This window comes from Melanotaenia boesemani, chromosome 11 (genome assembly GCF_017639745.1).
Source record: "Melanotaenia boesemani isolate fMelBoe1 chromosome 11, fMelBoe1.pri, whole genome shotgun sequence".
NCBI classification, from domain to species: domain Eukaryota; kingdom Metazoa; phylum Chordata; class Actinopteri; order Atheriniformes; family Melanotaeniidae; genus Melanotaenia; species Melanotaenia boesemani.
In genome coordinates this window covers 37,181,371-37,207,136 of record NC_055692.1, presented here as the reverse complement: position 1 = coordinate 37,207,136, position 25,766 = coordinate 37,181,371, and the positions used below count along the sequence as shown (strand labels likewise).

The window sequence follows — 25,766 nt, the reverse complement described above, 5'->3', positions numbered from 1 at the left end:
AATTTTACTAAAGAATGGAAGATAAATCTTACTAAAGAATGGAAGATAAATCTTACTAAAGAATGGAAGATAAATCTTACTAAAGAATGGAAGATAAATCATACTAAAGAATGGAAGATAAATCTTACTAAAGAATGGAAGATAAATCTTACTAAAGAATGGAAGATAAATTTTACTAAAGAATGGAAGATAAATCTTACTAAAGAATGGAAGATAAATCTTACTAAAGAATGGAAGATAAGAAGATAAATCTTACTAAAGAATGGAAGATAAATCTTACTAAAGAATGGAAGATAAATCTTACTAAAGAATGGAAGATAAATCTTACTAAAGAATGGAAGATAAATTTTACTAAAGAATGGAAGATAAATCTTACTAAAGAATGGAAGATAAATCATAATAAAGAATGGAAGATAAATCTTACTAAAGAATGGAAGATAAATCTTACTAAAGAATGGAAGATAAATCTTACTAAAGAATGGAAGATAAATCTTACTAAAGAATGGAAGATAAATCTTACTAAAGAATGGAAGATAAATCTTACTAAAGAATGGAAGATAAATCTTACTAAAGAATGGAAGATAAATCTTACTAAAGAATGGAAGATAAATCTTACTAAAGAATGGAAGATAAATCTTACTAAAGAATGGAAGATAAATCTTACTAAAGAATGGAAGATAAATTTTACTAAAGAATGGAAGATAAATCTTACTAAAGAATGGAAGATAAATCTTACTAAAGAATGGAAGATAAATCTTACTAAAGAATGGAAGATAAATCTTACTAAAGAATGGAAGATAAATCTTACTAAAGAATGGAAGATAAATCTTACTAAAGAATGGAAGATAAATCTTACTAAAGAATGGAAGATAAATCTTACTAAAGAATGGAAGATAAATCTTACTAAAGAATGGAAGATAAATCTTACTAAAGAATGGAAGATAAATCTTACTAAAGAATGGAAGATAAATCTTACTAAAGAATGGAAGATAAATTTTACTAAAGAATGGAAGATAAATCTTACTAAAGAATGGAAGATAAATCTTACTAAAGAATGGAAGATAAATCTTACTAAAGAATGGAAGATAAATCTTACTAAAGAATGGAAGATAAATCTTACTAAAGAATGGAAGATAAATCTTACTAAAGAATGGAAGATAAATCTTACTAAAGAATGGAAGATAAATCTTACTAAAGAATGGAAGATAAATCTTACTAAAGAATGGAAGATAAATCTTACTAAAGAATGGAAGATAAATCTTACTAAAGAATGGAAGATAAATCTTACTAAAGAATGGAAGATAAATCTTACTAAAGAATGGAAGATAAATCTTACTAAAGAATGGAAGATAAATCTTACTAAAGAATGGAAGATAAATCTTACTAAAGAATGGAAGATAAATCTTACTAAAGAATGGAAGATAAATCTTACTAAAGAATGGAAGATAAATCTTACTAAAGAATGGAAGATAAATCTTACTAAAGAATGGAAGATAAATCTTAATAAAGAATGGAAGATAAATCTTACTAAAGAATGGAAGATAAATCTTACTAAAGAATGGAAGATAAATCTTACTAAAGAATGGAAGATAAATCTTACTAAAGAATGGAAGATAAATCTTACTAAAGAATGGAAGATAAATCTTACTAAAGAATGGAAGATAAATCTTACTAAAGAATGGAAGATAAATCTTACTAAAGAATGGAAGATAAATTTTACTAAAGAATGGAAGATAAATCTTACTAAAGAATGGAAGATAAATCTTACTAAAGAATGGAAGATAAATCTTACTAAAGAATGGAAGATAAATCTTACTAAAGAATGGAAGATAAATCTTACTAAAGAATGGAAGATAAATCTTACTAAAGAATGGAAGATAAATCTTACTAAAGAATGGAAGATAAATTTTACTAAAGAATGGAAGATAAATCTTACTAAAGAATGGAAGATAAATCTTACTAAAGAATGGAAGATAAATCTTACTAAAGAATGGAAGATAAATCTTACTAAAGAATGGAAGATAAATCTTACTAAAGAATGGAAGATAAATCTTACTAAAGAATGGAAGATAAATTTTACTAAAGAATGGAAGATAAATCTTACTAAAGAATGGAAGATAAATCTTACTAAAGAATGGAAGATAAATCTTACTAAAGAATGGAAGATAAATCTTACTAAAGAATGGAAGATAAATCTTACTAAAGAATGGAAGATAAATCTTACTAAAGAATGGAAGATAAATCTTACTAAAGAATGGAAGATAAATCTTACTAAAGAATGGAAGATAAATCTTACTAAAGAATGGAAGATAAATCTTACTAAAGAATGGAAGATAAATCTTACTAAAGAATGGAAGATAAATCTTACTAAAGAATGGAAGATAAATCTTACTAAAGAATGGAAGATAAATCTTACTAAAGAATGGAAGATAAATCTTACTAAAGAATGGAAGATAAATCTTACTAAAGAATGGAAGATAAATCTTACTAAAGAATGGAAGATAAATCTTACTAAAGAATGGAAGATAAATCTTACTAAAGAATGGAAGATAAATCTTACTAAAGAATGGAAGATAAATCTTACTAAAGAATGGAAGATAAATCTTACTAAAGAATGGAAGATAAATTTTACTAAAGAATGGAAGATAAATCTTACTAAAGAATGGAAGATAAATCTTACTAAAGAATGGAAGATAAATCTTACTAAAGAATGGAAGATAAATCTTACTAAAGAATGGAAGATAAATCTTACTAAAGAATGGAAGATAAATCTTACTAAAGAATGGAAGATAAATCTTACTAAAGAATGGAAGATAAATCTTACTAAAGAATGGAAGATAAATCTTACTAAAGAATGGAAGATAAATCTTACTAAAGAATGGAAGATAAATCTTACTAAAGAATGGAAGATAAATCTTACTAAAGAATGGAAGATAAATCTTACTAAAGAATGGAAGATAAATCTTACTAAAGAATGGAAGATAAATCATACTAAAGAATGGAAGATAAATCTTACTAAAGAATGGAAGATAAATCTTACTAAAGAATGGAAGATAAATCTTACTAAAGAATGGAAGATAAATCTTACTAAAGAATGGAAGATAAATCTTACTAAAGAATGGAAGATAAATCTTACTAAAGAATGGAAGATAAATCTTACTAAAGAATGGAAGATAAATTTTACTAAAGAATGGAAGATAAATCTTACTAAAGAATGGAAGATAAATCTTACTAAAGAATGGAAGATAAATCTTACTAAAGAATGGAAGATAAGAAGATAAATCTTACTAAAGAATGGAAGATAAATCTTACTAAAGAATGGAAGATAAATCTTACTAAAGAATGGAAGATAAATCTTACTAAAGAATGGAAGATAAATCTTACTAAAGAATGGAAGATAAATCTTACTAAAGAATGGAAGATAAATCTTACTAAAGAATGGAAGATAAATCTTACTAAAGAATGGAAGATAAATCTTACTAAAGAATGGAAGATAAATCTTACTAAAGAATGGAAGATAAATTTTACTAAAGAATGGAAGATAAATCTTACTAAAGAATGGAAGATAAATCTTACTAAAGAATGGAAGATAAATCTTACTAAAGAATGGAAGATAAATCATTACTAAAGAATGGAAGATAAATTTTACTAAAGAATGGAAGATAAATCTTACTAAAGAATGGAAGATAAATCTTACTAAAGAATGGAAGATAAATCTTACTAAAGAATGGAAGATAAATCTTACTAAAGAATGGAAGATAAATCTTACTAAAGAATGGAAGATAAATCTTACTAAAGAATGGAAGATAAATCTTACTAAAGAATGGAAGATAAATCTTACTAAAGAATGGAAGATAAATCTTACTAAAGAATGGAAGATAAATCTTACTAAAGAATGGAAGATAAATCTTACTAAAGAATGGAAGATAAATCTTACTAAAGAATGGAAGATAAATCTTACTAAAGAATGGAAGATAAATCTTACTAAAGAATGGAAGATAAATCTTACTAAAGAATGGAAGATAAATCTTACTAAAGAATGGAAGATAAATCTTACTAAAGAATGGAAGATAAATCTTACTAAAGAATGGAAGATAAATCTTACTAAAGAATGGAAGATAAATCATTACTAAAGAATGGAAGATAAATCTTACTAAAGAATGGAAGATAAATCTTACTAAAGAATGGAAGATAAATCTTACTAAAGAATGGAAGATAAATCTTACTAAAGAATGGAAGATAAATCTTACTAAAGAATGGAAGATAAATTTTACTAAAGAATGGAAGATAAATCTTACTAAAGAATGGAAGATAAATCTTACTAAAGAATGGAAGATAAATCTTACTAAAGAATGGAAGATAAATCTTACTAAAGAATGGAAGATAAATCTTACTAAAGAATGGAAGATAAATCTTACTAAAGAATGGAAGATAAATCTTACTAAAGAATGGAAGATAAATCTTACTAAAGAATGGAAGATAAATCTTACTAAAGAATGGAAGATAAATCATTACTAAAGAATGGAAGATAAATCTTACTAAAGAATGGAAGATAGAAGATAAATCTTACTAAAGAATGGAAGATAAATCTTACTAAAGAATGGAAGATAAATCTTACTAAAGAATGGAAGATAAATCTTACTAAAGAATGGAAGATAAATCTTACTAAAGAATGGAAGATAAATCTTACTAAAGAATGGAAGATAAATCTTACTAAAGAATGGAAGATACATTTTTACTAAAGAATGGAAGATAAATCTTACTAAAGAATGGAAGATAAATCTTACTAAAGAATGGAAGATAAATTTTACTAAAGAATGGAAGATAAATCTTACTAAAGAATGGAAGATAAATCTTACTAAAGAATGGAAGATAAATCTTACTAAAGAATGGAAGATAAATCTTACTAAAGAATGGAAGATAAATCTTACTAAAGAATGGAAGATAAATCTTACTAAAGAATGGAAGATAAATCTTACTAAAGAATGGAAGATAAATCTTACTAAAGAATGGAAGATAAATCTTACTAAAGAATGGAAGATAAATTTTACTAAAGAATGGAAGATAAATCTTACTAAAGAATGGAAGATAAATCTTACTAAAGAATGGAAGATAAATCTTACTAAAGAATGGAAGATAAATCTTACTAAAGAATGGAAGATAAATCTTACTAAAGAATGGAAGATAAATCTTACTAAAGAATGGAAGATAAATCTTACTAAAGAATGGAAGATAAATCTTACTAAAGAATGGAAGATAAATCATTACTAAAGAATGGAAGATAAATCTTACTAAAGAATGGAAGATAAATCTTACTAAAGAATGGAAGATAAATCTTACTAAAGAATGGAAGATAAATCATTACTAAAGAATGGAAGATAAATTTTACTAAAGAATGGAAGATAAGAAGATAATTTACTAAAGAATGGAAGATAAATCTTACTAAAGAATGGAAGATAAATCTTACTAAAGAATGGAAGATAAATCTTACTAAAGAATGGAAGATAAATCATACTAAAGAATGGAAGATAAATGTTACTAAAGAATGGAAGATAAATCTTACTAAAGAATGGAAGATAAATCTTACTAAAGAATGGAAGATAAATCTTACTAAAGAATGGAAGATAAATCTTACTAAAGAATGGAAGATAAATCTTACTAAAGAATGGAAGATAAATTTTACTAAAGAATGGAAGATAAATCATAATAAAGAATGGAAGATAAATCATACTAAAGAATGGAAGATAAATCTTACTAAAGAATGGAAGATAAATCATACTAAAGAATGGAAGATAAATTTCACTAAAGAATGGAAGATAAATCTTACTAAAGAATGGAAGATAAATCTTACTAAAGAATGGAAGATAAATCTTACTAAAGAATGGAAGATAAATCTTACTAAAGAATGGAAGATAAATCTTACTAAAGAATGGAAGATAAATCATACTAAGAATGGAAGATAAGAAGATAAATCTTACTAAAGAATGGAAGATAAATCTTACTAAAGAATGGAAGATAAATCTTACTAAAGAATGGAAGATAAATCTTACTAAAGAATGGAAGATAAATCATACTAAAGAATGGAAGATAAATCTTACTAAAGAATGGAAGATAAATCTTACTAAAGAATGGAAGATAAATCTTACTAAAGAATGGAAGATAAATTTTACTAAAGAATGGAAGATAAATCTTACTAAAGAATGGAAGATAAATCTTACTAAAGAATGGAAGATAAATCTTACTAAAGAATGGAAGATAAATCTTACTAAAGAATGGAAGATAAATCTTACTAAAGAATGGAAGATAAATCTTACTAAAGAATGGAAGATAAATCTTACTAAAGAATGGAAGATAAATCTTACTAAAGAATGGAAGATAAATCTTACTAAAGAATGGAAGATAAATCTTACTAAAGAATGGAAGATAAATCTTACTAAAGAATGGAAGATAAATCTTACTAAAGAATGGAAGATAAATCTTACTAAAGAATGGAAGATAAATCTTTACTAAAGAATGGAAGATAAATCATTACTAAAGAATGGAAGATAAATCTTACTAAAGAATGGAAGATAAATCTTACTAAAGAATGGAAGATAAATCTTACTAAAGAATGGAAGATAAATCTTACTAAAGAATGGAAGATAAATCTTACTAAAGAATGGAAGATAAATCTTACTAAAGAATGGAAGATAAATCTTACTAAAGAATGGAAGATAAATCTTACTAAAGAATGGAAGATAAATCTTACTAAAGAATGGAAGATAAATCTTACTAAAGAATGGAAGATAATCTTACTAAAGAATGGAAGATAAATCTTACTAAAGAATGGAAGATAAATCTTACTAAAGAATGGAAGATAAATCTTACTAAAGAATGGAAGATAAATCTTACTAAAGAATGGAAGATAAATCTTACTAAAGAATGGAAGATAAATCTTACTAAAGAATGGAAGATAAATCATTACTAAAGAATGGAAGATAAATCTTACTAAAGAATGGAAGATAAATCTTACTAAAGAATGGAAGATAAATCTTACTAAAGAATGGAAGATAAATCTTACTAAAGAATGGAAGATAAATATTACTAAAGAATGGAAGATAAATCTTACTAAAGAATGGAAGATAAATCTTACTAAAGAATGGAAGATAAATCTTACTAAAGAATGGAAGATAAATCTTACTAAAGAATGGAAGATAAATCTTACTAAAGAATGGAAGATAAATCTTACTAAAGAATGGAAGATAAATCTTACTAAAGAATGGAAGATAAATTTTACTAAAGAATGGAAGATAAATCATAATAAAGAATGGAAGATAAATCTTACTAAAGAATGGAAGATAAATCTTACTAAAGAATGGAAGATAAATCTTACTAAAGAATGGAAGATAAATCTTACTAAAGAATGGAAGATAAATCTTACTAAAGAATGGAAGATAAATCTTACTAAAGAATGGAAGATAAATCTTACTAAAGAATGGAAGATAAATCTTACTAAAGAATGGAAGATAAATCTTACTAAAGAATGGAAGATAAATCTTACTAAAGAATGGAAGATAAATCTTACTAAAGAATGGAAGATAAATCTTACTAAAGAATGGAAGATAAATCTTACTAAAGAATGGAAGATAAATCTTACTAAAGAATGGAAGATAAATCTTACTAAAGAATGGAAGATAAATCTTACTAAAGAATGGAAGATAAATCTTACTAAAGAATGGAAGATAAATCTTACTAAAGAATGGAAGATAAATTTTACTAAAGAATGGAAGATAAATCTTACTAAAGAATGGAAGATAAATCTTACTAAAGAATGGAAGATAAATCTTACTAAAGAATGGAAGATAAATCTTACTAAAGAATGGAAGATAAATCTTACTAAAGAATGGAAGATAAATCTTACTAAAGAATGGAAGATAAATCTTACTAAAGAATGGAAGATAAATCATTACTAAAGAATGGAAGATAAATCTTACTAAAGAATGGAAGATAAATCTTACTAAAGAATGGAAGATAAATCTTACTAAAGAATGGAAGATAAATCTTACTAAAGAATGGAAGATAAATCTTACTAAAGAATGGAAGATAAATCATTACTAAAGAATGGAAGATAAATCTTACTAAAGAATGGAAGATAAATCTTACTAAAGAATGGAAGATAAATCTTACTAAAGAATGGAAGATAAATCTTACTAAAGAATGGAAGATAAATCTTACTAAAGAATGGAAGATAAATCTTACTAAAGAATGGAAGATAAATCATTACTAAAGAATGGAAGATAAATCTTACTAAAGAATGGAAGATAAATCTTACTAAAGAATGGAAGATAAATCTTACTAAAGAATGGAAGATAAATCTTACTAAAGAATGGAAGATAAATCTTACTAAAGAATGGAAGATAAATCTTACTAAAGAATGGAAGATAAATTTTACTAAAGAATGGAAGATAAATCTTACTAAAGAATGGAAGATAAATCTTACTAAAGAATGGAAGATACATCATACTAAAGAATGGAAGATAAATCATACTAAAGAATGGAAGATAAATCTTACTAAAGAATGGAAGATAAATCTTACTAAAGAATGGAAGATAAATCTTACTAAAGAATGGAAGATAAATCTTACTAAAGAATGGAAGATAAATCTTACTAAAGAATGGAAGATAAATCTTACTAAAGAATGGAAGATAAATCTTACTAAAGAATGGAAGATAAATCTTACTAAAGAATGGAAGATAAATCTTACTAAAGAATGGAAGATAAATCATTACTAAAGAATGGAAGATAAATCTTACTAAAGAATGGAAGATAAATCTTACTAAAGAATGGAAGATAAATCTTACTAAAGAATGGAAGATAAATTTTACTAAAGAATGGAAGATAAATCATACTAAAGAATGGAAGATAAATCATACTAAAGAATGGAAGATAAATCTTACTAAAGAATGGAAGATAAATCTTACTAAAGAATGGAAGATAAATCATACTAAAGAATGGAAGATAAATTTTACTAAAGAATGGAAGATAAGAAGATAAATTTTACTAAAGAATGGAAGATAAATCTTACTAAAGAATGGAAGATAAATCTTACTAAAGAATGGAAGATAAATCTTACTAAAGAATGGAAGATAAATCATACTAAAGAATGGAAGATAAATCTTACTAAAGAATGGAAGATAAATCTTACTAAAGAATGGAAGATAAATCTTACTAAAGAATGGAAGATAAATCTTACTAAAGAATGGAAGATAAATCTTACTAAAGAATGGAAGATAAATCTTACTAAAGAATGGAAGATAAATTTTACTAAAGAATGGAAGATAAATCATACTAAAGAATGGAAGATAAATCATACTAAAGAATGGAAGATAAATCTTACTAAAGAATGGAAGATAAATCATACTAAAGAATGGAAGATAAATTTCACTAAAGAATGGAAGATAAGAAGATAAATCTTACTAAAGAATGGAAGATAAATCTTAATAAAGAATGGAAGATAAATCTTACTAAAGAATGGAAGATAAATCTTACTAAAGAATGGAAGATAAATCTTACTAAAGAATGGAAGATAAATCATACTAAAGAATGGAAGATTTATCTTACTAAAGAATGGAAGATAAATCTTACTAAAGAATGGAAGATAAATCTTACTAAAGAATGGAAGATAAATTTTACTAAAGAATGGAAGATAAATCATACTAAAGAATGGAAGATAAATCTTACTAAAGAATGGAAGATAAATCTTACTAAAGAATGGAAGATAAATCTTACTAAATAATGGAAGATAAATCTTACTAAATCCAGTTGCTAAATGATACAGATCCATTAAGAATTGACTCCACACAATTTCTATACAGTTTTTACTCCAGAGACATAAGCATGGTGAAGATTGAAATCAAAAACTACTCAGTCAACAGCAAGTTTCATGTGCTACATCTCATTATGCTGTTGTTTAGGCACAGCCTGTATGTGTATGGGTAGATATGTGTATATGTGTGTACATATATATGTCCATACATACAGATATTAATTGCATATTTACAAAACCCTTCCTCCTTAATGCATACTGTGTGTGCTTGTACATTGAACGCCAGTTACTGTGGTCTAAACAACCTGATAAATGGCCAGATTAAGGAAAGACAGATTACATACAGAAACTCATCTCTCCAGACAAGAAAGTGAGAAACTGAAATGGTTTGGCTACACAGAAACATTTTACAGCTCACTCCATTGTGGATGCAGAAGAGGTGTGGCCATACTCATCCCCAACTCAGTGAAATTTGAGTGCATGAAAGAAATGAAGATTAAAGAAGGGAGCTATGTGCTTGTGAAAGGAAGACTGGAAACCGAAATGGTCACAATGGTCAATGTAAAACCAGACCAGTCTCCTGGCAGTGATGACCTTCTGAGACGTACAAAACCCTTCGTGAACACCTCATTCCTCTTCATCTAACCACACACCTGAACATGGTGAAATACCACCATCCTGGAGGGAAGCAGTGATTATAGTAACTCCCAAGAAAAGCAACAGCCAGACCTGTTCAGATTATCGGCTCACTTACAAGTGGTATACCTCCATTATGTCCAAAAGATATAAACTCTTTATTAATGACATTACTGATGAAGATCAGAGGGCTGATTAAGGAATGCCAGACCCAAGACAACACAAGGAGAGCCTTACACATTATTGACCATATTCAAAAGACAAACACCAGTGCAGTCTTATTAGGCCTCGATGCAGAAAAAGCCTTTGACTGCATGAATTGGACTTTTCTGTATCTAGTACTTGGAAAATTTGGATTTAATGATAAAGCCATCAATTGTATTAAAGCTCTTTACCAAAAGCCGACTGCAAGGATAAAACTAAACGGAAGCCTGACTGAGAACATAACCTTAGAAAGGTCAACCAGGCTGTTGGCTGTGCCCAGCATCGATCCCCTGGCTCCACCAGTCAGGGAGAATCAAAAACTTAAAGGGATCATGGACATGGGAGAAGAGCATTGGGCTTTTTGCTGACGACATAATTTGTTTTCTGGAAGACCCGGACACAGGAATTCCAGTTTTAATCGAACAGCTAGAGACATTTGGGTCCTGTTCTGGATACAAACTTAATATGACTAAAACACAAACTCTATTCAGTTACTTGCCATCTATGACCAGCAACATATAATCTATACTGAAGTGCAACCAAAATAAAATACCTTGGGGAGACACTAACTACATCAACATAGATAAAACGATGAGGAATGATGTGGACAGGTGGAGTGGTCTTTCCTTAGATATTGGTTCTAGAATAGAGATGATAAAATCATTGCCAGCTGACATACCCGAAAAACAGTACAGATTATGGGACAAACTTATTTCTCAATATATACAGAATGGACGAAGACCAAGAATTAAATTCAATACTTTACAGTTAAATAAAGATAAAGGAGGAATGGCATTGCCAAAGTTCAAAGAATATTTTGTTGCAGCACAAATCAGACCTATAATCTGCTGGTGTGATAAGGACTGTGTCCAAATGGAAAACCCTCAATTTCTACATAGCAGGGAAATTCAAAACTTTATTGGAGAGAGAAGCGACAAATATATTAGACCAAGAAGGTAGTGTCACCAAGTTCACATTAAAACTGTGGTTAAACATTGTTCAAAAACATAAACTGACCTTCATTTCCATAGATTTGAAAACTGGATCCAAAACGGCGTAACCACATTATATACATGAACAAAAAATGGAGCTTCTTCAGTTTCCAGGAAATGAAACAAAAATACAGTTTAAGTAAACAAGACCCAAGTGTCTGCAAATAAGAGATTTTTATGACAAAGAAGTAACCTGGAGAAAAACGGACTTATCAGAGCCACAGTGGAAACCTATAACTTAAAGAAACAGATTCGTATCTACCAAGTACAGACACCTAATGGAGAGAAAAGGAAACTCAGCAATGTATGGGAAGGAGAACTAGGAGGGAACATATCAGAGGACAAGTGGGATACTACGGTGAGCGCGAACACAGCAAACATTTACGTCATCATGGGTTTGGAGATTGTTCTGTTGGAAGAACTTTACTAGATTCTTTATCACACCAAGAGTTAGAAGTAAACACACATGAGCCATGCTGGAGAAAACGTGGAATATGAATGCAGATCATTCCCATGTGTTTTGCTTCTGTCCAAAAATCCTCAACGTTTGGGAGGCCGTTCATCAGATAATCATTAAAATCCTGGGCTACATGATTCCCAAGACGTGAATTATTGTATCTGGGAATCATATCAGGTAATGTGGTTTTAAAAGAGGACAGACGTCTACTGAAAATTATGTTAGCAGCTTGCAAGAAGGGCATCATAAGAAAATGGAACAATGCAGATCCGCCAACACAGCAAGACTGGCAGTAAATTCAGTGTTTTCCTGTTGTTTCTTTAAAGGGTGTAGCAGCTGGTTCCTTTGATATGGTTGAACATGTAGCGTTCTGTTGTACCTTTTCCTCTTTTTTCTTCTCTTCATCCTCCCAGTTTTACCTTGTCAGATCCAGCATACACATGTAACTTAGCAAGAGTCAAAATCAGTGCCATTTAAAGAAATCATACTCAAGAATCAAGGAGGGATTTAAATTTACAAACTTATTTCTGCATTCAAACTTCGGGCCAATCACACAACAGAAATTCGACACCCAACCAGACAAAAGTTCTGTCCAAGTGAAGTATCGAGAACAAGCTGCAGGAACTCCCAGACCACGACCGAGAGAAAATATACCTCATTGAAATCCTGCACCTCGGAAAAGAGAAAACATTTCCAAAAGTCCTGGAAGGCAGCAGAATACCTATGTATACATGGAGGGTCTGAGATTCATCCACAGGTATCCCTGACTGGGAGTTATGCTGCTTGTTGACTCTATGACCCCAACTGTTGGACAGCCTTCCTGGTCCTGAGCCTGGTTCTGTTACAGGTTGAAATTAGATCATCATAAACCCTGGTTCCTATTCAACATTTTTCTCACTTAGTTTCCCTAAAATCTCTGGAGTGTAAAGGGTTAACCTTCTACCGTTTGGAGCCTGGTTTCCTGTCCAGGTGCTTGTATGTGTGGTGGTGCTTCGTTTCAAAGTATCTTCTTATGTTGTATTCTTTCATTTCAGCCTGACTGTCTCCACACAGACACTCAGCTTTACAGCCTGGTTTCTAACTCCTCTTTTCATATAGCCATTGTTTGTGGAGACGGGTTGTTGACAAAGGTGAGTAAGTTCCGTCAGACTTCTAGAGAGCGAGCGAGGTACCCTCTCACGGCCAGTGATTGAAGCACCAATGCTCTGGCAGTGCATTGTGGGACTTGTATCATGGTGGTGCGTGCTCTATCAGCGGACAGCTTGTGATAGTGATTAGAAATAATCAAAGATAATTCATTTACAGGCCGGATGTGGCGCGCAGGCCTTGGGTTTGACACATATGATGTAAACATTTTTCAGCCTTTAAACTTCTTCAGCTTGAAACTTATTTTCAGCTTTATTCATATTTTCTGTTAATTTAATATTATTGTAACTTTGCATAAACAGAGTGATTTTACAAACTAAATGAATGAAGAGGCAGATTTAACGTCAGACAGGAAAACTGTGGGCTGTTTTTTCAATCTTCATCCTGTTAGTCACCTGACTGGTGACCTCACATTCAATGTTCACTATGAGCTACAGCAGCACGGTGACATCATAGCCTGGAGGCACTGGTGCATTGTGGGGAATGTGGTGAACAACTCAGGTCTGGGCAGATCTGTCCTGGTCTTTATCCTCCTCTTCTCTCGTCCTACGAGCTCTGTGGCTCTAAACAAACAACAACAACAAACACCAGTGAGTAGTTGTTTTCCGTGTGAGTGTTCTTGTGACGATGTTTTGCTTGTTAAAGGTAAATTTACAGGATTATTTCCCTGCATTCAGGAGAGAATAAGAGATTAATAACAGACTTTATGGCTAACTTTAGAATATGGTTTTAATCATGCGGGATAATATTTTTCCAGATATAATGGGCTGGGCTCCTTTTCCATTAGCAAAAACATTGCTTAAGGCGAACCCCACCTGCATCTAGTCCACCAGAGCAGGTTTTACCATCTCTCATTAAACCAGACACTGCTGTGTTTTAGTTTCCTTCTTATTTTACCACATTTACCTGAATTACAATCAGAAAACGTGGAAGCAGAGGAGAGGGTCTTCCCAGAATGACTCGCTTTGAGCTGAGAGACAATGTAAGCTAACGTTAACACACTGATGTTAGCAGACATGCTAACAGGCAGACGGAACATGCTGGAAAAGGTAAGGTTAGAGAACCGGATCAGGACGCGCTACACAACATTACCCAGTAAATTATACTGCTGACAAAAAACAGAACTACCGCCAAAGAACCGCTAACGTCCACAAACCAAACGTTGCAGCTAAAACCAAACGTTAACCACAGGGGAGAAACAATGGCGTCATCGTGATTGGCTGAATGAAGTTTGATTGTTATGACGATAACGATAACCCCATCTTTTCTTGTCCGGTCCCTGAGGGACAGCTCTGAGAACACCTTTTATTACCAATAAAAGCTGAGTCACTGCAGAGAAGACGTTTTGGTGACTCGTGTGGGAATTTTAGTTAAAATAAACCCTTTGGACGTGTTTCTTCTAACTGGAGTTTGGTTGTTTGGACCAGTGTGAAGCTAAACTGAGAAAATAAACATTTACCTTTAACGTGCTTTCACATGTAAACTGAACTGCTTCCACAGGTAGGATGTACAGGTAGGTGTGTGTGTTACCTGCAGGTGGAGGCGGTGTGTGTGTGTCCTGCAGTGTGTGTGTCGAGCTGCAGCTTCTCTGTAGAAGAACTTGTTGCAGAGTCGACACACGAAGCCGCACACAGGAACCACGAAGCTACGTCCTGTAGAGAGAGACAGGAAGGTGTTTCTACCTCAGAGACAACGGTCGTCCACAGGAGGCCGCCACATCTCCACCTCATACGCACCGAACTCGTCTTCATCTTCCTCTTCTGTGGAGAGCGTCTGAAACACATACGCACAACTCTCAGTGTGTGAATACAACTTTAGATGTGTTGCGGGAACCTGAACAAACCTCTGACTCCACCTCCTTCGGCTCCTGTCTTCCTTCATCCTCCTCATCTGCCACTTCAGCTTCCTCCTCCTCCTTCTCTTCCTGGAAGCAGCCAACAGCGTCCACCGTAATGAGCTCGTCCTCTTGAGCCTCCTGCAGCTGCACCTGGCAGGAGAAATGTCAGTGTTGGACCCGGACATGTAACCGTGACAACAGCTTTGTTTATGTTTGCTCCTGAATGAAAGGGATGCTTTGATTTTTCCAGCCTGTAAAGTTTACCTTTACTCAGTACCTGAATATGGAATAAAAACAACATATTTGTGTTAACATCTGTTCCTTCTCCATGTCTGTGCTCCGTAGCTAGGTCGGGGGAGTTAATCCACTGCAACCATCTACTGGGTGTGTTAGTATGCTCACAGTGCTGATTTCATTCTGATCAGACTAAATGTTTCGGGACGACGACCTTTATTTGCTTTGTTCTGTTACCGTTCCCAGTCACGTCGGTCACATCCAGGGCTGAACGTCAGGGACCAACGTCACACCTGTTTCTGTCTCACGGGTTTCTACTTCGTTCTGCAGCCGTTCCACTTCGTTATGCGGCTGTTCCACTTCGTTCTGCAGCTGTTCCACTTTGTTATGCGGCCGTTCCACTTCGTTCTGCAGCCGTTCCACTTCGTTATGCGGCCGTTCCACTTCGTTCTGCAGCCGTTCCACTTCGTTCTGCAGCCGTTCCACTTCGTTATGCGGCCGTTCCTCTTCGTTCTGCAGCCATTCCACTTCGTTATGCGGTCGTTCCACTTCGTTCTGCAGCCGTTCTGCAGCCGTTCCACTTCGTTCTGCAGCCGTTCCACTTCGTTATGCGGCTGTTCCACTTCGTTATGCGGCTGTTCCACTTCGTTATGCGGCTGTTCCACTTCGTTCTGCAGCTGTTCCACTTCGTTCTGCAGCCGTTCCCCTTCGTTCTGCAGCCTTTCCACTTCGTTATGCAGCCATTCCACTTCGTTCTGCAGCCGTTCCCCTTCGTTCTGCAGCCTTTCCACTTCGTTATGCGGCCGTTCCGCTTCGTTCTGCGGCCGTTCTGCAGCCATTCCACTTCGTTATGCGGCTGTTCCACTTCGTTCTGCAGCCGTTCCACTTCGTAATGCGGCTGTTCCACTTCATTCTGCAGCCGTTCCACTTCGTTATGCAGCTGTTCCACTTCGTTCGGCAGCCGTTCCACTTCATTCTGCAGCCGTACCGCTTCGTTCCGCGGCCGTTCCACTTTGTTCTGTACCTGTTCTACTTCATTATGCGGCCGTTCTGCTTCATTTTGCGGCCGTTCCGCTTCATTTTGCGGCCGTTCCGCTTCATTTTGCAGCCGTTCTGCTTCGTTATGCGGCTGTTCCGCTTTGTTACGCGGCCGTTCCGCTTCGTTTCTGGCTTTCCAAGCAGCTGTTGCACCAGCTCACCTGCTGTTTATGCTCTGCAGACTTCATGTGCTCCACAAACTTTCTGGGCGTCCTGAAGTGTCGTTTACACACCGGACAGAAGGGCCGACACAGCTGCTTACACACCTGGATCACACACAACAACACAGTGAAGTGAGGAAGACTCATGGTGGCTGTAGCTTCTTCTCCCCTCTCACCTTGTGCTGTCTGGTGCGTCGATGCTTGATGACGTCCCCACTGAAGTGGATCTGACAGGAGTCACACCAGCGCTGTGTTTCAGAGCGACGCCCCCTGCAGGTGGACTAAGGTTCAGACACTGAGGGAGAAAACCAACCAGTGTGTGTGCATTCATACCTGTCCAGCAGAGTGTTCGTGTTGAGGTGAATGCAGTGTGTGATCTCCTGCAGCTTCCTCAGGTGCTCTTGTCCTGACATGTGCTCCTGGAACACCTGAACACACATCAACACACACATTTGTCTCCAAAGATGAGCAGGTGTCATGAGATCATGTGTCATGTGGAGACGTAACGAGGACATGTGTCCTACCAAGAACCAGGAAACCTTTCACAGCCAAATACGTCTACGGAGGAGCTCTAAGGGGACAATTCCCAGTCTACGAACTGGACTAAAAGTTCCTTTCTGCATGTTCACACATTTAAACAACATATGAAAATACAGATGTGACAGAACAGCGACTTCATGTGGCCTCTCTGGTAGGAGGAGCTAAAACACAAACAGAGGGGTGGAGTCTGGGTCCACAGGTAACAGGTGAATAAAAAGCTAGAGAAAAACCACAGAAGAAGAAATAGCGGCTTTGTATTTTATCTTCATCTTTTGGACAGATGAGAATGAGAAAGTTTTTTTTTTCTTCATGTGAGTTTCAGAAAATGAATGTGGCGCCACCATCAGTTCTTTCAATGTTACAGGACTACTTCCTGCTTTGCTACCTCCACCTGAAGTCTCACTGCATAATAAATATGATGTGTTGACTCACATTAAAATAAATGATGATGAATGTAATGCAAGGATCTATAAAACTCAACAAATAGTGTCATAACCCGGCTTACGGCTATAACAAAATTACGCCAAACAACAGATAAGGCCAATTATGATAATTTATTAATGAAAGATGAACCAAAACTAAGGCAAATTAGGATAACCATGAAGTGTGGCTGTCTGCAAAATCAGAAGTGTAGGTGTGTGCATGGTTGTGTGTAGAATGTAATGAGTGCAGTGTTGTATGGTGTAAAGCTAAACTAAAAGTAAAGCAAAAGGCGAGGTGCAGCGGGCGCAGGTGCGGCCTGGGAGCGGAGCGAGGAAAAGAGAGGGCTGAGGCCGGCCGTAGGCGGGTCTTTTATACGCGCAGTGCGTTGAGCCCTTGACGCACACACGCACAGCCAGGTACACTCCAGCTTCACCTGCACACACACATAATTAAATAACAAGGCCACAAAGAAGAAGGGGCAGTGACAATAGACTAAAACTCAGCCAAGGACTAACCAGACCAGGAGGAGAGGCCAGAATTCCACAACCAGAAGGACTAGAGAAGCTATCGGACTGGTTCTGGTTGGGGTCTCTATAACAGCATGTGAGGATGGCAAAGACGGAAAATCTAACTTTTCCTGATCCATCAGTCAGGGAACTGACAGAGGTCTTTAGACCATTCTGTCTTCACATCCAGATGGTATGAAGATTATTGTCCACACAGGGTCTTTGGATATTCTGAGAAGGATCCGAGACTTTTCTCTGTTGTTCGAGAGACTGTGTCAGTTTGGAGCATGATGTTCACATCTCAGGACCCGTTCCTACGGGAGGTAAATGAATTGAACTTTTCAGTCTTGGCCTGAACACATGGTTATCAAACGCATGTATCACCCATGGGATAAAGTTCACTGATAACTTCAATATCTTTTGGAACTGTAAGGAGTGATTCAGACCTGATGGTGTCCATCCAAATCTAACTGGATGCAGATTACTTGGTGCACAGTTGCGTCATGCTGTTGGGACGGCAAACCCAAACATGATGTACAGATAAGAGTGAAGGACACAGTAGAGAGGCGATCAACTCCCAGCTCTCCCCCCTCACCAGACCCTCTTCTCCACATCACCCAAGGTCTTCAAAGGATGTCTCTATCCCGGACCGGACCCCAGCGACCACCATCTACCAAGAAATACAGGGCTGCCCCTCCTCATCCTCCTCTTAGATCATCTGTCCTGGCAGAGCAGGGCACGGGAGGAGGTGCAGGAGGTTCATGCAGCAGCAGCAGAATTCACAACAAAGATAACATCCATGATGCGTTCAGGGTCCTTCTGTAGTTTTGCTACTACTAACAGCTGTTCTGAGATCAATTATTAATGACTTAATAATTTCTCCCAGTTTAGATTTTCTTTTTCTGACAGAAAAGTGGTTAGCAGAAGACACAAGTGCTACAGTTCTTAATGAAACAGCACCCCCTCATTTTAGTTTTATGAATAAATGTTGAACCGGGAGGAAAGGGGGAGGAGAAGCTGCCTTATTTAAAGATTCATTCCAGTGTAAAGAGATTTCATTTGCTGAGTTTACTACTTTTGAATATCTTAGTTTTATTTTAAGGGGCATTCCTAAAATCCTATTTCTAATCATCTACAGATGTCCGGGACACTGTAAATTTTATTGATGAATTTTCTGAGTTATTGTCTGTTATCCCGTGGGCTCACCACCTGCAGGAGGGGCCATAGGGGGTTGGGTGCAGTGTGAGCTGGGCTGCTGCCAGAGGCGAGGACCCTGGCGGTCTGATCCTCGGCTGCAGAAGCTAGCTCTAGGGACATAGAATGTCACCTCTCTGGCGAGGAAGGAGCCTGAGCTGGTACGTGAGGTTGAACGGTTCCGACTAGATATAGGTGGACTCACACCGACGCACGGCTTGGGCTTTAGAATCACTGTCCTTGAGAGGGGCTGGACCCTCTTCCACTCTTCTTGCTCCCGGTAAGAGGCTACAAGCAGGTGTGGGCATGCTCATTGCCCCCGACTTGGCGCCTGTACGTTGGGGTTTACCCCGGTGGACGAAAGGGTAGCCTCCCTCCGCCTTCGGGTAGGGGGACTGGTCCTTGGAGTCCTTGGAGGGGGGTGTTGGGAGAGCACTTCTTCCAGGGACTCCCTCGTTCTGCTGGGGGACTTCAATGCTCACGTGGGCAACGACAGCGAGACCTGGAGGGGTGTGATTGGGAGGAACGGCCCCCCTAATCTGAATCCGAGTGGTGCTTTGTTGTTGGACTTCTGTGCTCGTCATGGACTGTCCATAACAAACACCTTGTTCAGACATAAGAGTGTCCACATGTGTCTATTGTCGAGGTGACCAGTCGCAGCTGTGGCTGTAAGGTCGTTGGTGCCTGTCGTGGCGGTAACCCCCAAACTTGTTGGTGGACACCGGCAGTGAGGGATGCCATCAAGCTGAAGAAGGAGTCCTATCGGGCCTTTTTGGCCTGTGGGACTCCAGAGGCAGCTGATGGGTATCAGCGGGCTAAGCAGAGCGCAGCTTCGGCGGTTGCTAAGGCAAAAACTCGGGCATGGGAGGAGTTTGGAGAGGCCATGGAGAATGACTTCCAGATGGCTTCGAGGAGATTCTGGTCCACCATCCGGCAGCTCAGGAGGGGAAAGCAGTGCTCCGTCAACACTTTGTACAGTGGGGATGGGGGGCTGCTGACCTCGACTCGGGACGTTGTGAGATGGTGGAGGGAATACTTCGAAGACCTTCTCAATTCCACCAACACGTCTTCCAATGAGGAAGCAGAGTCTGGAGTATCTGGTGCTGGCTCTACTATCACTGGGGCTGTGGTTGCTGAGGTGGTTAAAAAGCTCCTCAGCGGCAGGGCCCCGGGGGTGGATGAGATCTGCCCAGAGTTACTTAAGGCTCTGGATGCTGTAGGGCTGTCTTGGCTGACACACCTCTGCAGCATCGCGTGGACATTGGGGACAGTTCCCCTGGACTTGCAGACTGGGGTGGTGGTCCCCCTCTTCAAAAAGGGGGACCAGAGGGTGTGCTCCAACTACGGCGGGATCACACTCCTCAGCCTCCCCAGTAAGGTCTATTCAGGGGTGCTGGAGAGGAGGGTCTGTCGGATAGTCGAACCTCGGATTAGGTAGGAGCAGTGTGGTTTTCGTCCCAGTCGTGGAACAGTGGACCAGCTCTACACCCTCTTCAGGGTCTTTGAGGGGGCATGGGAGTTTGCCCAACCAATTTACATGTGCTTTGTGGACTTTGAGAAGGCATTCGACCGTGTCCCCCGGGGACTCTTGTGGGGGGTACTCCGGGAGTATGGCGTGCCGGACCCGCTTGTACAAGCGGTCCAGTCCCTGTACAACCAGTGCAAGAGCTTGGTCCGCATTGCCGGCAGTAAATCAGAATCTTTTCCAGTGCGGGTTGGACTCTGCCAAGGCAGCCCTTTGTCACCGATTCTGTTCATAACTTTGGACAGAATTTCTAGGCACAGCTGAGGTGTCGAGGGGATCCGGTTTGGTGGCCTCAGGGTTGGGTCTCTGCTCTTTGCGGATGATGTGGTTCTGTTGGCTTCGTCGGGCCGTCATCTTCAGCTCTCATTGGAGCGATTCGCAGCCGAGTGTGAAGCGGCTGGAAAGAGAATCAGCACCTCCAAGTCCGAGACCATGGTCCTCAGCCAGAAAAGGGTGGAGTGCTCTCTCCGGGTCTGCAGTAGGGTCCTGTCCCAAGTGGAGGAGTTCACGTATCTCGGGGTCTTGTTCACAAGTGAGGGAAGGATGGAGCGGGAGATGGACAGGCGGATCGGTGTGCCGTCTGCAGTGACTCTGCATCGGTCTGTCGTGGTGAAGAAGGAGCTGAGCCAAAAGACAAAGCTCTAGATTTACCGGTCGATCTACGTTCCTACCCTCACCTATGGTCACGAGCTGTGGGTAGTGACCGAAAGAACAAGATCGCAAATACAAGTGGCCGAAAAGAGTTTTCTCCGCAGGGTGGCCGAGCTCTCCCTTAGAGATAGGGTGAGAAGCTCGGTGACCGGGGAGGGGCTCAGAGCAGAGCTGCTGCTCCTCCACATCGAGAGGAGCCAGACGAGGTGACTCGGGCATCTGGTCAGGATGCTTCCTGGACGCCTCCCTGGTGAGGTGTTTCGGGCATGTCCCACAGGAAAGAGGCCCCGGGGAAGACCCAGAACACGCTGGACGGACTACATCTCTGGGCTGGCCTGGGAACGCCTCGAGATCCCTCCGGATGAACTGGTGAATGTGGCCGGGGTGAGGGAAGTCTGGGTTTCCCTGCTAAGGCAGCTGCCCCCGCGAACCGACTCCGGATAAGCAGAAGAAAATGGATGGATGGATGGATGGATGGATGGATATTGTCTGTTATCTTGTCTGATTTTAACCATTTCATCATAACTGGATTTTAATATTCACATAGATAACATGACGGATGGTAATGTCAAGGAATTTTCTTCCATATTGGATGTTTGGTTTATGGCAACATGTAAAAGAACCGACCCACATTCGAGGTCACATTCTGGACCTGGTTATTTTAGGGTGTTGATATTTCTTCTGTTGCTGTCACTGACTCGGCCTTGTCTGACCATTTTTGTATTTTGTTTGATTTACTGATCACTCAGAATGTCCAACCAACCTGCTCCTCGGTTAGGAAGAGGAACATTAATGAAAGAACAAGTGCTAAGTTTGTGGAGCCCATAGCTATGTTACCAACAACCAGAGCAGAGTCAGTTGATGGACTCCTGGATCATTTCAGTCTGAAAGTCTTGAATGTAATGGATGCTGTTGCACTGATAAGAATTAAGAGCACTTTGATCAAACAGAAAACACCATGGAGAAACACCACTGTGGTTACCAGCCTAAAAAGAGAATGCAGAAAAACTGAGTGGAAATGGCGGAAAAATAAACTTCAAATTCACTCAGAGCTGTCCAAACAAAGCCTGCGTAACTATAACAATGAGCTGTGAAGGCCAGAGAGCTGCATTTATCTGGAATGATTAACAGGAACGTCAACAATTCTCTCTCTGTTTGCTATGATTGAAAAACTTACAAATCCTCCTAAACAGATAAGCCCAGAGCTCCTTTCCACTGAGAAATGCAACCAATTTACCAACTTTTTTAGCCAAAATTTTAAAACAATTAGGCAAAATATTAATTCCACACAGTCAAACAAGAAAACTAGTCTGTGTCTAAAACCTGGAAATAATTCTGATGTTATGTTGCAATTTAAAATGGTTGATTTAAAAATCCTACAACAAACAGTTTGGCATTTGAAATCAACATCATGCACTCTGGACATGATCCCATCCGACTTTTTAAAACCAGTTTTTACCTCAGTAGAAAATGATCTCCTACTGATAGTTAACAGCTCGCTGGCATCAGGTATTTTTCCCAAGTCACTAAAGATCGCTGCTATTAAGCCTCCTAAAGAAAAGGACTCTAGACGCCTCTATAATGAACAACTTTAGACCGTCTCTAACCTCTTTTATTTCCAAGATTATTGAGAAAGTTGTATTTAACCAGCTTCATGACTTTTTAAATGAAAGCGGAAATCTTGATAAATTTCAGTCCGGCTTCCGACCTCATCACAGCACTGAAACAGTTCTGGTCACAGTGTTAAATGACATTAGGTTGAATACTGATTCTGGTCTAGTATCAGTCCTGGTTCTGGTCTAGTATCAGTCCTGGTTCTGTTGGATCTCAGTGCTGCGTTTGATACTGTAGATCACAGAATCCTGTTGCACAGGCTGGAAAACTGGATTGGACTTTCTGGAGCTGTCCTTAACTGGTTCAGGTCCTATTTAGAAGGCCGGAGTTATTTTGTTACGATCGGCAGCTATTTATCTGAGCGAGTGGCCATGACTTGTGGAGCCCCCCGGGGGTCAGTCCTTGGACCTCTTCTGTTCAACTTGTATATGCTCCCTTTGGGTCAAATATTACAGAACTATAGCATTAATGATCACAGTTATGCTGATGATACACAACTTTATGTGTCTCTGTCACTAGACGACTGCAGCCCAGCAGACTTACTGTGTCAGAGTCTGGAGTAAACAAACACCTGGATGAAGGAGAATTTTCTACAATTACATGAAGACAAAACTGAGAATATTCTGTTTGGTAGAAAGAGAAGAGGGTCAGCATTGGTAAACATCTTGAGACTCGGGCTCTTAAAACCACGGACCAAGTTGGTAACCTTGAAGTGTTGATAGACTCAGACCTGACTTTCAGCAGCCACATCAAAGCTGTTACTAAGAAGCTTTTTACCAGCTCAGAAACATCAATAGGATTAAAAGTTTAGTCTCCCAGTAAGACCAGGAGAAACTCCTCCATGCATCCATTTCCAGTAGGCTGGATAACTGTACTGGTCTTTAACAGGACTTCCCAGTAAGACCACAAAGGGTAAAGAACTGCGAGTCTACCTGCACGAGTCCACCAAACAAGGGCACGAGCTTAAACCTCCTCACTACTAAATCAACGCACAATGTGCTTCAAACTGTCCCTGTCAGACACGGTACAGACCAAGAGGTGTCACCCATAGACAGTGCAATCCGCAGAACCCGTCCTTTTCAATGGCATGCACGTCTGCCACATCCTCTGTTACCTTCGGTTTCTGGAACTGTCAGTCTGCAGTGAACAAAACAGAATTCATCAGTTCATTGATAAATCTCTCAGACATTCAGGTCCTAGCCCTGACTGAGACCTGGATCCATCCAGAAAACACAGCTACACCAGCTGCCCTTTCTGTCAATGTAGCATTTACCCAAACACCTCGCTCAGCTGGACGAGGAGGTGGAACTTATTTCTAAAAAGTGGAACTTGACCTCTCCGTCCTATGGCTACCTGCTCATCACTTGAGTATCACCAGTAAAGGTCTCTACACCCATCACTGCATACATTCTGGTCATTTACCGCCTCCGGGTGGCAGTATAGATGAGTTTGTCTCTGAAATGGACGTGATTCTCTCTGACATTCCTGATGATGGCACACCACTAATTGTAATGGGAGACATGAACATTCACATTGGCAAACCACAGCAACTGACTTTCTGGCTCTCATCTACTCTTTCAATCTCAAACTGGTTCAGACTCCTCCAACACACAAAGCTGGTAATACTCTTGACTTGGTTCTGACCAGAAACTGTTCCACAGCCGACCTGTCCGTTACCCCGCTGCATCTCTCAGACCACTTCCTGGTTAAATTCTCTGTCTTCCTTCATCATGTCACTCAAGCGACTCCTAAAATGGTGTCCTACCGCAGAAACCTGAGCTCCCTCAGACCTACACAGCTGTCTGATGAGGTTTACTCTACCCTCCCTTCCCACTCAGACTTCTCCTTACTGTCTGTTAATGAGGCTACAGAAACACTCTGCTCCTCTCTCGCCTCCTCTCTGGACAAACTCTGTCCTCTGGTGTCAAAACCAGCCAGACAAAACCCTCCCAGTCCATGGCTCACAGAGGTTCTAAGGGAGCACAGAGACCTGGACTCAGGGCTGCAGAAAGAAAGTGGCACAAATCAAAAGAACACTGACTTGTCTGAGTACCAGAAAAAACCTGAAACTTTCACATTCAGCCTAAAGGCGGCCAAGAAAACCTTTTATCAGAACAAGATCTGCAATGCTCCCAACACACGACACATTCATGGTGTTTAACTCTCTTCTATCTCCACCACCTGCTCAGCCTCCCACTGTGCTGACTGCAGAAATGTTTGCTTCCTACTTCACTGAAAAGGTTGCTACCATCAGTAACCAATTCACTGAGCCTGACCAACTCAGCCTTACCAAACCAGCTACTGGTGCCTCACTTTGCTCCTTCTGCTCTCTAAATGAGGACCAAGTCTCTAAACTTCTAGTCAGCTCAAAACCCACAACATGTCTTCTTGATCCTGTTCCCTCTGACATCCTGCAGAGCATTTTACCTACAGTCAATCCTGCAGTAACCCATAATATCACCTCCTCTCTTAAATCCGGTGTCTTTCCCTCTGCCTTCAAGCAAGCTCGGGTTACCCTGCTGCTGAAGAAACCCACACTCAACCCAGCCCAGGTTGGAAACTACCGGCCGGTCTCACTGCTTCCATTCATGTCTAAACTACTAGAGCGTGCCGTCTTCAGTCAGGTCTCACAGTTCCTCCAAGACAACAACCTGTTAGATCCATATCAGTCTGGCTATAGGCAAGGTCACTCTACTGAAACTGCTCTCCTGTCACTTACTGATTCCCTACGGGTTGCCAGATCCGCTGGTCAATCCTCAGTCCTTATACTGCTGGACCTGTCGGCTGCCTTTGACATGGTCAA

The 25,766-nt window shown here is 38.0% G+C and overlaps 1 protein-coding gene and 1 pseudogene across 7 annotated transcripts in view; one reads left to right on the top strand and one right to left on the bottom strand.

Moving 5' to 3' along the window:
• The window catches only part of LOC121649383, a 543,071-nt pseudogene that overhangs the window by 31,343 nt on the left and 485,962 nt on the right, over window positions 1-25,766 (top strand).
• ciz1b (cdkn1a interacting zinc finger protein 1b) overlaps window positions 11,544-25,766 on the bottom strand; it is a 40,551-nt gene continuing 26,328 nt past the window's right edge. For 2 of the 7 annotated variants that reach the window (XM_042000182.1, XM_042000180.1), the window contains 5 exons: window positions 16,844-16,938; window positions 16,687-16,780; window positions 16,461-16,615; window positions 16,211-16,387; window positions 15,235-16,094 (listed from right to left, as the gene is read on the bottom strand). In XM_042000182.1, coding sequence (XP_041856116.1) covers window positions 15,626-16,094; window positions 16,211-16,387; window positions 16,461-16,615; window positions 16,687-16,780; window positions 16,844-16,938 — 990 coding nt within the window. In that variant the 3' untranslated portion in view covers window positions 15,235-15,625. The other 5 variants (XM_042000185.1, XM_042000186.1, XM_042000187.1 and 2 more) reach the window with 5 other exon arrangements.